General features: G+C 69.4%; 2 protein-coding genes across 3 annotated transcripts; both read right to left on the bottom strand.

The window, feature by feature from the left end:
• Positions 1 to 2,207: 2,207 nt before the first annotated feature.
• On the bottom strand, positions 2,208 to 6,104 carry LOC140651398 (maestro heat-like repeat-containing protein family member 7). 2 transcript variants are annotated; one of them, XM_072860836.1, is made up of 9 exons: positions 5,970 to 6,104; positions 5,618 to 5,732; positions 5,260 to 5,397; positions 4,793 to 4,969; positions 4,428 to 4,583; positions 3,985 to 4,086; positions 3,523 to 3,625; positions 3,153 to 3,212; positions 2,208 to 2,837 (listed from the first exon to the last, which is right to left on the bottom strand). In XM_072860836.1, exons 1-9 carry the CDS (start codon positions 6,092 to 6,094, stop codon positions 2,365 to 2,367), a joined length of 1,449 nt encoding a protein of 482 aa, XP_072716937.1. In that variant the 5' UTR covers positions 6,095 to 6,104; the 3' UTR covers positions 2,208 to 2,364. The 2 variants fall into 2 exon arrangements, with proteins under 2 accessions (XP_072716937.1, XP_072716938.1); XM_072860837.1 differs by lacking the exon at positions 3,153 to 3,212.
• On the bottom strand, positions 5,973 to 10,780 carry LOC140651400 (uncharacterized). The gene is made up of 10 exons (XM_072860842.1): positions 10,769 to 10,780; positions 10,463 to 10,534; positions 9,726 to 9,830; positions 8,701 to 8,872; positions 8,144 to 8,235; positions 7,544 to 7,693; positions 7,194 to 7,348; positions 6,943 to 7,084; positions 6,204 to 6,390; positions 5,973 to 6,110 (listed from the first exon to the last, which is right to left on the bottom strand). The coding sequence occupies exons 3-9, from the start codon at positions 9,732 to 9,734 to the stop codon at positions 6,280 to 6,282; spliced, it is 831 nt and encodes a 276-aa protein (XP_072716943.1). The 5' UTR covers positions 9,735 to 9,830; positions 10,463 to 10,534; positions 10,769 to 10,780; the 3' UTR covers positions 5,973 to 6,110; positions 6,204 to 6,279.
• Positions 10,781 to 12,327: the final 1,547 nt, after the last annotated feature.

Below are 12,327 nucleotides of genomic sequence, written 5' to 3'. Positions count from 1 at the left end.
CGCCAAGCGCGCGCCCCCGGCCTCCCCGGGGCCCTGCCGCCGGGGGACCAGCGAGAGGCCGCCCGGCCTCCGACGGCGACGGGCAGCGGAGAGCAGCGCTCACCGCCTGGGCAGCCGCCTCCCGGCGCGGCCGTTGCCGTTCAAATCTCCCTGCCGCGGCGCCCGCTTCCGGCCGGGGCGCCCGAGGGGCCAATGACCGCGCAGCGGGCGGGCGGAGCGGGCGGGGCTGCGGCGCGCATGACGGGAGGGAGGTCGCGACGGAGCGGGCGCCGCCGCGGCGGGAGGGTCTCCGCGGCCATCTCGCTGCCGCCGGGGACGGCCCCGGCCCGGCCCGGCCCGGCCCGGCCGAGACGGGAAGCAGCGCCCGGTCCCCTCGGGAAGCCCGCCGCCCCCTCCGGCCGCCGGGGTCTGTCGTGGGAGCCGCGCCGCCGGGCCCGCGCCACGCACAAGATGGCCGCCCGGCCCGCCGCCGCGGGAGACTACGCCTCGCAGCGTGCTCCGCGGGCCCTTCCCGCCGGCCCCGGCGCTGCCGCCGGCCCCGGCCCCGGCCCCGGCCCCGGCCCCCGCCCCGCCCCACCGGGGAGCAGCCCGGGGCAGGCGAAGGAAGCGAACGGAAGCGCAGGGCTTGCCGTGTTAAGGCTGGGACTGAAGGTCCGCCTTTGCTGCGGCCGGCCGTTCCCCTGCCAGGCCCTTTACCTTTCTGCGCGGCAGACGTCTCGTCCTAAAGCCACAAGCAAACAGGCAAAAACCCCAAAGGCTGGCGGAACGCCTTATTTCTGTAAACTGTCTCTCCTTTGGAATCCTCCCAGAGAGGCGGAATCTTCCCTGAATACAGAGAAAGGCCTCCGTTTCCGAGGGCAAGGGGGAATTCTCACCTGGACTCTCTCCAGGCCGCTGTCACGGCGGGCCCCGCGCGTGGCTGACTGCGGCTCCGTTTGGCGCGGGGGGCCTCTGCCCCGGCCCGCTACCCCACCGGTGGGTGTGTGACAGGCGCGCTCCCTCCCCCCGCTCAAGATCGGGGCTTTTAACGTGGCGGTCACGGGCGTTTCGCGCCTCATTTTCGCGCCTTTTGTGCTCTGCCGCGTGCCCCCCGGCACGTACGCACCTCGGCAGGGGGAGCAGGAGGGGCGGGGCCCTTGGTCGCCAGGCAGCGTCCACAGCCAGTGAGGCGCCTCGGCTGGGAGAAGCTTCTAGATCGCGACCAACTAGGGCCGCAGCTCAGATCCGAGCCAGGGTCCAAGTGGGGCGCCGCCGGAGACCCCCCCCTCCCCCCCTTGAGCGTGGTCTTCTCGGCGCAGCGGGCCTGTGTTCGGGACCTCTCCCCTCGGGTTGGGACGCCTCCTGAGGAGACTGCCCAGGGCTGAGTGCCCTCGCCTCCTGTGGTGAGTGACGACTTCTGGATAGAGCCGTGGGTGAGCCCTCACCCCCCCTCCCGGCGGAGCCATTCGATCTTCCGGGGGCCCACGAGAGAGAGGTTCCCCCTTTGCGAGCGAGCGCGAGTGCGCGCTTTGGGTCGTCGCTCTTGTGTGTGTATTGCCGTGTGGTAACAACACCCCGACTGACACCGCGAACCTGCTACGGGCTACAAGTTAGCGGAGCGTTGATTGATTTCGGTTCGCCCCCGTTTCTCGTTGGTTTCTGTCGTGCGGTTTTGGCCGTTTGGCGAAATAATGGGGTTTGAGCTTGTCCCTCCTTTGAGTTAGTTTTAGCGTCCCTCCGTGACAGTGGGGCCCGCGCTCCGCCCCTCCCAGCGCCCCGTGCGTGCCTGGGAGAGGAACTGCTGCTCTGGTCAGCAGAAGGCGGAGAAGCAACGGGCTGCGACAAGGCCGATTGCATAGCTGGACACGGCCGCCGCGCTTGGCCGGGGCCCGGGCAGGGCCCTGCTGCCCTGCAGAGAACCCCAGGGCCTCTCACAGCCCTCTCAGGGGCACGTGCGGGGCCAAGCGACCCCTCCAGAGAGCCCCAGGGGCTCTCCCGGGCCTCGCAGGGCCCCATGGAAGGCGCTCTAGGGCCGCTGTGAGGGCCTGGGGAGCAGCACGGCTTCGCAGGGCCACGTGCGGGCCCTCCTGGGGCCCTTGTGAGGGCCTGGGGGCAGCAGGGCTCCCCAGGGGGTGGGGGCAAGCGGGTCCCGGCCGAGTAGGTACCCTACGGGGGTCTGGGGGGCAGCAGGGCAGTGCGGGACGGGGAAGAAGAGCGCAAACGGCACGTGACGTTCCACAGTCTTTTTTCATCGGTGGCTGGGAGACACAGGCAGGCCGGCTGCGCTAAGGCCTCTGCTTCCAGCCTGCAGGATGCCCGTTTCCTTGCGGGGTCGCCAGCCAAAGCTGTCCTCACGCTGCCCTGCCGCCGCGTTTGGCTGCTTCTTCAGGCTTCGTGGCCCAGCCGCCCCTTCCCGTGAAATGGGAGCGCTGCAGAGAGCGGGCACCTGTCCAGGCCGGGATGTCCCTGGAGAGGGCAGGGCAGGCAAAAGCTTTCCTTCACCTTTCCTCTTGGTTTCGCAGCCCGGCAGCGCAGCTGGCGCCTTGGGGCCACGACGCAGGGTGTGGTGTGTCTTGCGGGGCCCCGGGCTGCTGGCAGCAGGGCAGGTCCCGCTGCTCGGGTGGTGTCAGTGTGCAGAGCACCCGGGATCAGCTCTGCACGCAGCTCCAGCAGCACAGCCAGCCAGCCAGCTCCTGGGGCAAGGGTCCTCCTCCTCCACGCCTTCCGGAGCCGGTAGCACAGGGCTTGCAGGCGGAATGCGGAGGGAGGCTCTTTCACTGCAGCGTCCAGGATCATCAGGGTTTGAAGCGCCAGGGAAGAGACCGAGAGGCTGCTGTCATTCACCTTGCCTCGAAGGGCTGGGACGGAAAGGAACGGAGCCGAGGTCAGAGCCCGGATCTGCGGGGACCTCAGGAGCCCCTCCGGCCAGGGCCACCCCAGCCTCCCCAGCTCTTCCCACGGCCCGGAGGGAGGCAGGGCGCCGGCAGCAGCCAGAAGGTGCTGGCCACCAATGCCCCACATGCCCCTGAAACCCCTCTCTGCTCTGCCCTCACCGCCCCTCACCTGCGCAGGGAGCAGAGGCCCCCCCGGCCGGAGCAGGGATTGGAGCTCCCTACCCAGGGTCTTTCCTCCTCCCTGCCAGCCCCCACAGACAGCCCACTGCCCTCACGCACCCTCGTAGATGACCCGGAGCTTCTCCTGGCGCCCATCCCTCAGCTGCCGCCCGGCGAGCCCTAGGCACACACAGCCCGTCACAGATGCCGCCACTGGCCTGCCCGCCCCAGCAGCCCAGCTCCCCTCACTGGCCCCGCGAGCCCGGCCACCGCCCTCCTCCCCTTGGGCAAGGCTGAGCCCAGGGCGGTCCCCTGAGCATGAAGCCCAAGAAGGCTGTGAGGGACCCAACAAGGCTCCCACCAGCCCCCGCTGCGTGGGCAGGGGTGGGAGAAGGCGGCAGGGAGCCCCGTGGGTGGATTTGGCAGCAGCCGTGGCTGGGGCTGAGCTGCCGCGGGGCAGGGAGGGACCCCCGGCGGGGTTCTGGCTCACCGGTGAACCTGACGGCCGCCTCGCGCAAGGGCTCCTGCGGGCTCTGCAGGTACGGCAGGCTCTGCTGCAGGTACTCCTCCGCTCCGCTGCTGTCCTCCACAAGCTGGAGAGAGCACAAGGGGACAGGGTTGGTGCAGACCCTCCCCCTACGCCCAGGACTGGCCTCCCCTGCCTTCCCCTGCCCCGACACCCACGACGCCCGGCCAGCGGCTGGCTGGTGCCGGGGTTTGGAGGGAGCAGAGGGCAGGGTGCTCCCGTGCCACCCTGCTGCCAAGGCCCAGCTGGGCCGGGGCTCCGTCGGCACCCCTGGGCTCCAGGGGAGAGAGGGAGCCTGCGTGCGGTGCAGGCAGGCAGCGCTGGGCTGCCCCCGTGGGCAGGGGCACAGCTGCTAGCCCCACGCGCTGGGCATTGGGGGAGAAGGGCTTCTCCAGGCTGGGTGTGGGGCTTCGGGGCCATCCTTACCAGGCACTCGCTGACCCTCCATGTCTGCTCTGTCTCCAGCAGCTTCCTGAGCTGCCTCCGCTTCAGGAACTTGGCAGCTCCAAGGAGGGTTTCCCGAGAGGCCTGCAGAGCAGCAGAGACTGGGAGATGGCACCGCCGCCTGGGGGACGGGACCTGGGGGTCCCTAGGCAGAGCAGGGGGAGGCAAGGGTTGGGGCTCCAAACCCTGGCCGCAGACACCTGCAGGCGCCCCTGGGAAGCCCCTGGGGACTCCAGTGCTCGGGTCTCTGTGGCCACGCACTGCTGCTGGGCTCTGCTGGATGCGGCGGGGCAGGTGCAGGAAATGTCCCTGCCCACCTTCTCAGCTGCTGCCAGCTCTGTGGCTGCAGGCAGGGAGGGGCTCTGAGCCCTCCTCAGGGACTCGGGAGGTTGGGCCCCAGTTGAGGCACATTCAAAGGGCCTCACCTGAGCCACACTGTCGTCCCTGTCATGCAGGTGGAAGAACAGGGGCAGGAGGCTCCTCTGCACGTCCCTTCTCATCTGCTCTTTGTGGGTGCTGACCGCCACCTCCATCGCATCTCTCCAGAGGAGGATGGAGCGCGCTCGCACGCAGCTGGACTCCTAGGAGGAGAGAAGGCAGAGGGGAGGACCTCAGTCCTGGCTCCTCCAAGCCCACGGTGCGGAGGCGAACGCTCGCGGCTCTCCCTCTGCGGTGAGGAGAAGAACTCACGGGCCAACGGGCACGTGCGGAGAGGGACGCACCGGCCCCGGGCCACGCGCACGCGTCCCCAGGCACGCTAACCAAGCCTCTGCTCTCCCCACTGCCTTACGTTTTCAAAGAGTGGCGGGAGCGTCTCGACCAGCTGCAGAGCAATGGACACAGCCATCGGCCTGTCCTCCAGGCAGAGCATGTTGCCGAGGACAGCCAGGGCCGCCACCGTGACGTCGCAGTCGTCATCCTGCAGTCGCTGCACGACCGCTGGCAGCAGGCCTTGCAGAGTCGCAGCCTGTGCGAAACACACAATTTCATTTTGTGACGCAATCGAGGACTGCACCGGCAAAACCGCTCTGCGTGGAGAGGGTGCAGTGCCGGTCAGGCAGAGATCTCTCCACGTGCGGCGCAGCCCAGGGCCTGGCCTGAAGCGCTCAGGGGCCGCTGAGCAGGGCAGCGGGAGCAGCGGGCACCGTTCCCACCGCTCCCGATTCCTGGCAAAGCCCAAGCAAGCCGCTGCGCGCACCGCCGCCTGCAGCCCAGCCCCGGCGGACGCCCTCACTGTGCCCGGCTGCCCCTGCTCACCTCCTGGGGTCTCGCAGACAGTGTGACGAGGCTTGTGATTGCCATCCTGCGCAGCACCACGCTCTTGCTCTGCAGGTGGAGCTGGAGGACGTGCAGGACTTGGCCGGTGACGTGCTCAAAATCGGTGCAGTCCAGGAGCTGAAACGCACCCAGCAGCAGAGTGAGAGCCCGGTACAGGCAGCAGAGCTCCTGGACAGCTCAGGGCAAGGCACCAGGTCCCGGCGCAGCCCAGGTGGGAGGCAGCAGGGCCCGCGGGAGGCAGCAGGGCCCGCGGAGGGCCCTCGCCCTCTGCCTCCTGCACGCAGCCCGGCTTCCCTCCGCCTGGCCTCCGAGAGGCAGCGCTTGCCACCGGGCCCACCTCGACGAAGACAGTCATGGCACCAATGTCCTGGTAGGCCTGCCTCTGGAGGAGGACTCTGACCGCCTCTTGAGACGCGGCGACACAGCAGGCCGGTACCTCACGCCGCAGCACCCTGGGCAGGGGAAGAAGGCATTGGCGGCACCGAGCCGGGCAGGCAAACCTCTCTGGGACTGCGCTGCCAGCCCCAGCCGTTACCCCGCAGGCCAGGCCACGCGGGGCAAGGCTGCGTTTGCGCCTTGCGTTGGCTGCTTGCGCCCCCCCGCCCACGAGGAAGGGGATCGTGCGGGGGGGCCCTCCTCTCCAGCGGAGACACGCCAGGGCAGACAAGGACAACTGACGCGACTCTCACCTAGTCAGCACGGCGATACCGGTGTGGTAGGTCTCGGGGCTCATGAGCATGTCCCAGGCACCCTGCCTCGCGATGTCTTCAACCAGGGAGGCACCGCCGCCCAGGCACCGGAACAGAGCTTGCATGGTGCGCACCGCGCTCCTGCACGCAGAGCAAAGCGGGGTCACAGGTGGAGCCCGGCCCCGACTCCGGCTCTGGGCCCGGGACAGAGACCAGGGAGGAGGGACAGAGCACCTGAGGGTGTGGACTGGAGGACACTTGGCCTCCCTGCTCTGACTGCCAGAGCTGCAGCAGCCCTGCTGTGGGCCGCTCAAGCTGAAGGAGACCTGGAAGACCACCGCCATGAAGAGCTCCCTAAAAGTAACTGCACGCAGCATCGGCTGGAGGGCAGCAGGAAGATCTCGTGCATGGCACCGGCTACCTGCAGAAAACATCCAGGGACCACTCTCACTGCAGGGGTGTCCCTGCGGCACTGCCCGGGGCTGGGGGTGGCGGGGCTCAGGCGCCGCGCTGAGCTGAGGGAGGTGCCAGCGCAGAGCCCGGCCCGGCCGCCTGGCCTGGAGCACAGCCGCAGCAGCTCTCAGGGCTCGGCTCCCACTCGTAGCGCGGGCACGCGAGCCTTCGCGGTCCGGAGGGAACAGCCCAGCCAGCCCCATGGGCCCTGCTGGCTGCCCTGGGCTCCCCCACCCCTCCCCTGCCCTCCCCGGCCCCGCAGCCTGCTCTGGCCAGGCAGCCGCCCTGCCCCGGGCTTCCCGGCTGCCGAGCAGGCGGGAGGCAGCGGGCAGGGAGGAAGACCAGTGAGGGCAGCAGGGGCAGGGGCAGGCTGCCTGCCTGTGTGCCACGGGGCCTGGCGGTGGCCCCGAGGCCCCTGGCCCAGGTGCCCCTGGGGAGGTCTGGGCTTGGGGGCAGGTGGAGAGGGGAGGAGGGGCTGGAGCCCCGGGCGGGGCGGAGCAGGCCTCATTCAGACACTCACAGCCAGGAAAACGCAGTAGCTGCGCTCTCCCGCGATGCTGCACTGCTGGCCGATTTTCTGCTGGACCTGCAGCAGCGTCTTCAGCACGTCGTCCCCGAGGCAGGGCTCAGATGCCAACGAGCTCCACATGGCCCTGGCAGTGCTGCGGAGCCGGAGCACGCTGTCAGTGGGGCCACCTCGGCCACCACCCCTTCTGCCTGGGCAGGCCCCAGAGGTCCTGAGCTGCCCCCAAGGCTGATGGGGCCACCTACCTGTCACAGCACGGGGAAGCCTGCAGCAGGCCAGCGGTCACCCTCTGAGGGTACAAGAGGGCCACTTGGAGAAGGGTCTTCATCAGGATGTCCTCGAGGGGCTTCTGGCTGACGCATGCCAGCTGCGCATGGATGGTCCACACGACCTCTTCCACCTGGTGGAGGCAGGGGGGTGGAGCGGGGTGGAGCACAGCCACGGCCCCAGCTGCCACCAAGAACTGCTTCCCTCCCGTCGCTCTTGGCTGGCCTCAAAGGCCGCCCGTCGGATGCTCCCCAGCCCGGGACTCGGGGCGGGGGGAACGGCCCCCGGAGGGCGCACGCGCAGGGCAGTCCGGCTGCACGCTGCCTACCTTGTTCAGCTCCGAGCACGGGTATCTCAAGACCGCCTCCAGCACGCTGGCAATCAGCTGGACATCGGAGACCCTGGGGTGCACGATGCCTCTCAAGACGGTGAGGAGGAAGCTGCTCCTCTCAGTCTGGAAGAGGAACCTCCCAAATACCTGAGGGAGAGAGGCAGGGAAGAGGTGTCGCCCTGAGGGCCCTGGCGGGGGGGCACAGCTGAGCAGCGGGGGCGGCTCCGGAGTGAGAAACCCGGGGCAGCGCTGGCCCCCTGCCCCAGGACAAGTGCCAGCAGCAGGGGCTGGTCTGGGGTGAGTGCAGCCACTGCGGGGTGTGGAGAGGGAGCTGCCCTGTGGGCCGAAGGAGCGGGGCGGGGGGGCGGGGCAGGCTCACGGTGCGCTGGCTCTGCCGGCAACCAGAGCTCGCGGGTGGCGGGGACAGCCGGAGCCGCCACGCTGACGCTCTGGCCGCTCCCTGCGGAGAGGTGGTGCGACCCCGCGGCCTGATCGGCGGGAGGCCGTGCCATCCGCCCTGATGGCTGATGCACTGGTTCATCCCAGTCTCCTGCCAGCCCCACAGCCAAGACCCCCAGCGAGGGAGGAGCTTGTTACCGTCGCCTCGTCAGCGGGCTCCTCGGCCCAGAGGGTGCTAGGTCTCTCCCGCTCCACTCGAAGCTTTGGATCCTCACGTGCTGCGTAGCAGGCTGGGCAGGAGGAAACACACAGTGAGCGGCAGGAACAACGGAGAGCTGGCGACAGCAGGCGAGGGCGGCCGGGAGAGCTCTGTGCCTGGCTCTCCGCTCTGTGGGGAGCCGGAGACGTGCCAGGGTGGCAGTGGGCCCGTCTCCCGGCGGAGGAGGGGAAACCGCCTCTTAGGCTGCAGAAGGGCAGGAGAGTTTGGTCTGGCTTTCTGCTCGGGAGGAGGAGAGAAGCCCTGGGATGCTGCTGCCACAGGCTCTCCGGCCCAAGGCTTCTCGGGCGGGCCCCAAGGCGCGGCTCCGAGGCGGGCTGCCTGGGCCCTCGGCTTGGCACGGCGCAGCTGCTCCCCTGCTCCAGCCTCGGAGGAGTTTGCTGCTCCTTGCTCTAGCAGAGGAGGGGGCCAAGGCGGTGCGGCGCCTTGCCTGAGCCCTGGTGGCTGGGAGGCCCCAGCCCGCCCCAGCGTCTCTCACCCTCTCGCAGCAGGATGAACCTGTGGACGGCACGAAGCGCCTCCGCGGCCCCGCAGCTGATCTCCTGGTCCTTCTCGGCACGGGACAGGGTGAGGTGCCCCATCAGCTGCCCCAGGAATTGCAGAGGCTTCGCTTGGAACAGGAAGAAGTTGCCTTCTCTGAAGCGCGAGACCTGTGGGAGAGGAAGGAGCGGTAGCAGGGCCAAGCTGTGGCAGACGGGACGAAAGGCCTAACCCCAGAGAGCGGGCCCCGGGCCGAGTGCTGCATGAGCCAGAGCTCTGGAGGGCTCTGCCCTGCCCTGCGCTGCGCCCCGCCCCGTGGAGACCCAGCCTGCGGCAGCCGCGTCAGGGCGAGGAGCGTGCTGCCTGCCTGTGACGGGAGCCCTGGAAGGCTTTTGCCTTCCCTCCCCGTGAGCCTGCGGGACTGGGGTGCCTGAAGGAGGCTTGAGACCCTGGGTCTGACCCTGGGTCCTCCACACCCGCGTTCAGCTGAGGGAGCCCTCCTTCCCCACCTGCGGGACTCCCCGTCTCCACAAAAGGGCGCAGCCGTGCGCCCTCTCCTCCCGCCGCGTCCTTCTGGCAGGCCGTCCCGAGGCCTGGCACCGCCCTGCCCAGCTCTCCACAGCACGGGAAGGGAGGGTCTGCGGGGCTGCAGCAGGAGCCCCGGGGCCGGTGGGCTGGGGAAGGGGCCGGGCGCGGGCAGTGGCAGTGGGGAGGGGAAGGGCCCGAGAGCCCCGCAGGCCTCGATGCTGAAGCGGCTGGGCAGCAACCCCGGGGAGGGCTGCCAGAGCCGGGTCTGCCAAATACTCCCGTGCCCTGTGACGGAGCTGGCTCCCGAGAGAAAGGGCACGGGAGAGAGCGACTCCCAGAGGGAGGGGTAGAGACGCTGGCGCAGGGCTGAGCCTTGCCGAATCCCTGCCCTGCGCCCAGGCTTCCCTCGCAGGGAGCCCGGAGCTACTGGCTGCTCTGGGGCACCAGGAAGGGGCGAGGGCTGCGCAGAGGCCGCCTGCACCGCAGGCCCCTTACCTCCAGCATCGAGGAGGGCGTCAAGAACCGGCTCAGGCAGACAATCCTCCCCACAGCCTTGCGGCGCCTAGCCACTTCCTGGGATGCCGTGAAGGGCAGCAGGATCTGAGAAGGGAAAAGCTGCCGCTCTGCCTCGGGAAACGACGGCACCTCCCGGAGCGGTGGCTCTGCCAAGCGCCTGGCGGAGTTTACGCAACGTGCCGCCAAGGCTTCCCCGGCCAGGAGGAAGGCCTGGGACCGGGTCCGGGTCCGGCCACCTCACGGCCTCGGGGACCGTTGCCGACGGTTGGCGACTTGCTGCAGTCAGGGAGGTAGCTGGATCCCGCCCCGCCAGCCACCTCTGCCCCTTCCCATGCGCTCCTCCACAAACGGCCGCGCGTCCCCGCTGTCCAGGAGGACAGGAACCTCTGTGGAGGCCTGCACCAGGGAGGCTGGGCTACGGCCCACGGGGAGGCCAGAAGCAGAGTGCTTCAGGGCTGCGCTCCCCTTGCACCGCGGCCACATCCCAGCAGATCTCCACCCTGCTGCCACCTGGGCAGGAGAGCGTGAACGGGGCGGGCGGCAAGGGCAGTGGCTCGGCAGCGCCAGCTGCCAGAGCAGGGGGCCTGGGAGGGACGCTCGCGTTCCTTCCGCTGCTTTGGTTCGGGGCTGGGGCGCGCACGCTCCAGAAGGTCGCATCTCTTTAGGGCGAGGCAAGGAAGAGACCTCGTGAGCCCAGCTCTTGGCAAATGCCTGACCTGCAAGATTTTCTTCACTTGCAAAGCATCGCGCGTCAGCACCTCCAGCACGCTGTCCAGAGTCTTCAGGATCTGTAAGGGGATACGGCAGTCCGCACGCTTGCCCTGGCCCTTCTTCCTTGCAGGAAGCTGGCTTGAACGCCCTCCACCCGAGGCGGGCCTCAGCTGCCCTCTGGTGCCGGGGAGAGGCCTCAGGGTCTCCCTGGTCTTCCTTCTTCTCCTATCGTCTCCCGGCAGCCAAAGCCAACTAGGAAAGCGTGCCCAGGGGCTGACTGGCAGGCTCTCCGTAGCTCAGCCCGCGCTTACCTGAGCATCGAGTGAAGCGTGCTGGCTGTCCTGGCTCTGTGCTGGAGCAAGACAGAAGGTGCTGTGGATGCAGGGGCCGAGGTGCTGGTCCAGCAGGTCTTGGTTCTCTTTGCTGCAAGGAGAGAAGGTGCCGGTTGCATGGCGGAGCTTCCACGTTGGGGAAGCTGGCTGCAGACGTCGGGGCTGGCAGTCCCCAGGGTGGTACCCGTACGAGGTGGGGAAGGGATGCCTGGAGGCATCTCCTCTCTCCCCCGTGCCGCTGAGGCAGGGACAGAGGGCAGTCCTGGCCAGCGGAGCCCGAACCCCTTCCCGTCTCCTGCCTCTCCCTTCAGAGAAAGAGCCAAGAGGCACCGGGGAGCCCCGCAGCACCCTCCGCCCTCCCATCTGGCCCACCGATGGGCCAAGCGTGAGGGAGAGCGGAGGCCCCAAGGCAGTGGCGCCAGGGTCCTGCCAGGATAGGAGATGCCTGGTGCCATCAGGCCCACGCCGTGGGGAGGCCCTGGCCCGGCCGGGGTCTGGGGCAGGTACCTCATTGCAGCGACGGCAAGCACGGCTTGCTGCCACATCGCGGCGTCCATGCTGCGAGGGAGCTGCTTTTGCCGTAGTACCTGGAGAGGGAGAGCACGGCCAGGTTGGGGCACGGGAGCTGCCAGTGCCCGGCACCAGTCCGCGGGGCGGGCAGAGCCGCCCGCTGCCCCCAGGCCAGCACCGGCACCCCGCGGCCCCTCGCTCTGCAGCGGCCCCGTGGCAGGCAGGGCTGTTCCCACACAGGCCTGTCTCACCCTCCCCCTGTGCCCAGGCGCCCGAGTGCTGTCCTTACTGCTGGGCCGGTGCTCGGCCGGCTTTGCCCCCCTCCCTCAGCCCCACTGGCGGTGCCCTCACCTCCATTTTCTCCACCAGCTCACGTGCTGACCTGAAGCCCGGCCGGTACCTGCCCTGCAGCCAGGCTCTGCACAGCGTGCAGATGGAGGCCAGAAACCTCAGCTTCGAGGCCTCTTCCTGGCAGTCGGGGGGAGACAGAGAGGGAGGGTGAGGGGCAGAGGCGCGGCCAGCAGGAGCAGGGGCTGGAGGGGAGCAGCTCCGCGCCGCCAGCAGCCCTCCCAGAGCCCGCGCCCGGGCAGCAGACGCGGCAGCACCCAGCTGGGAGCGCGGGCAGAGCCTTGCTGACGAAGTCTGCGCTTACCCTTTCGGTGCCGTTGAGAAAGACCGAGAAGTAGTCGTGGGCTTCCTTCTCCTCGTCCTCCAGCTGGCAGCTGGAGGCAGGACCGGCTGCACCTGATGAAGAACCAGAGCGGGGAGAGCTGCAGGCAGGGGCAGGAGGGAGAGGGGAGAGGGGCCCTCTCTCCAGCCCTGCGCCCGCTGCCCTGCACACGGCAATCCCTGGGCCAGGGTGCTGATGCCCCGTCTCCCCAGGATGCCGCTGGCAGCAGGGCGGGAAAGGTGCCAGCCCTGCGGCGCCGCAGCCTCCTGCCAGCCCAGCTGCCTCAGCCTGCCCTGCTCTGTGCCCCGAGGCAGGAGATGGTCCCCCGGGCTCCTGGCAATACCCACTCGGGTCGGGG

This window comes from Ciconia boyciana, chromosome 4 (assembly GCF_034638445.1).
Source record: "Ciconia boyciana chromosome 4, ASM3463844v1, whole genome shotgun sequence".
NCBI lineage: Eukaryota > Metazoa > Chordata > Aves > Ciconiiformes > Ciconiidae > Ciconia > Ciconia boyciana.
This window is presented reverse-complemented; position numbering and strand designations above follow the sequence as displayed.

What these genes read in the sequence shown, in the direction of transcription:
- LOC140651398 (XM_072860836.1), bottom strand. Translation starts at nt 6,094, where the DNA reads ATGCAAGCTCTGTTCCGGTGCCTGGGCGGCGGTGCCTCCCTGGTTGAA. An exon ending in GGGACGACAGTGTGGCTCAG is followed by an intron (nt 4,087 to 4,427) that starts GTGAGGCCCTTT and finishes GCTGCTCTGCAG; the next exon opens with GCCTCTCGGGAAACCCTCCT. An exon ending in GCTCCGGGTCATCTACGAGG is followed by an intron (nt 2,838 to 3,152) that starts GTGCGTGAGGGC and finishes TTTCCGTCCCAG; the next exon opens with CCCTTCGAGGCAAGGTGAAT.
- LOC140651400 (XM_072860842.1), bottom strand. An exon ending in AGCCCGCTGACGAGGCGACG is followed by an intron (nt 7,694 to 8,143) that starts GTAACAAGCTCC and finishes TCTCTCCCTCAG; the next exon opens with GTATTTGGGAGGTTCCTCTT. An exon ending in GCTTCCCCGTGCTGTGACAG is followed by an intron (nt 7,085 to 7,193) that starts GTAGGTGGCCCC and finishes CCGGCTCCGCAG; the next exon opens with CACTGCCAGGGCCATGTGGA.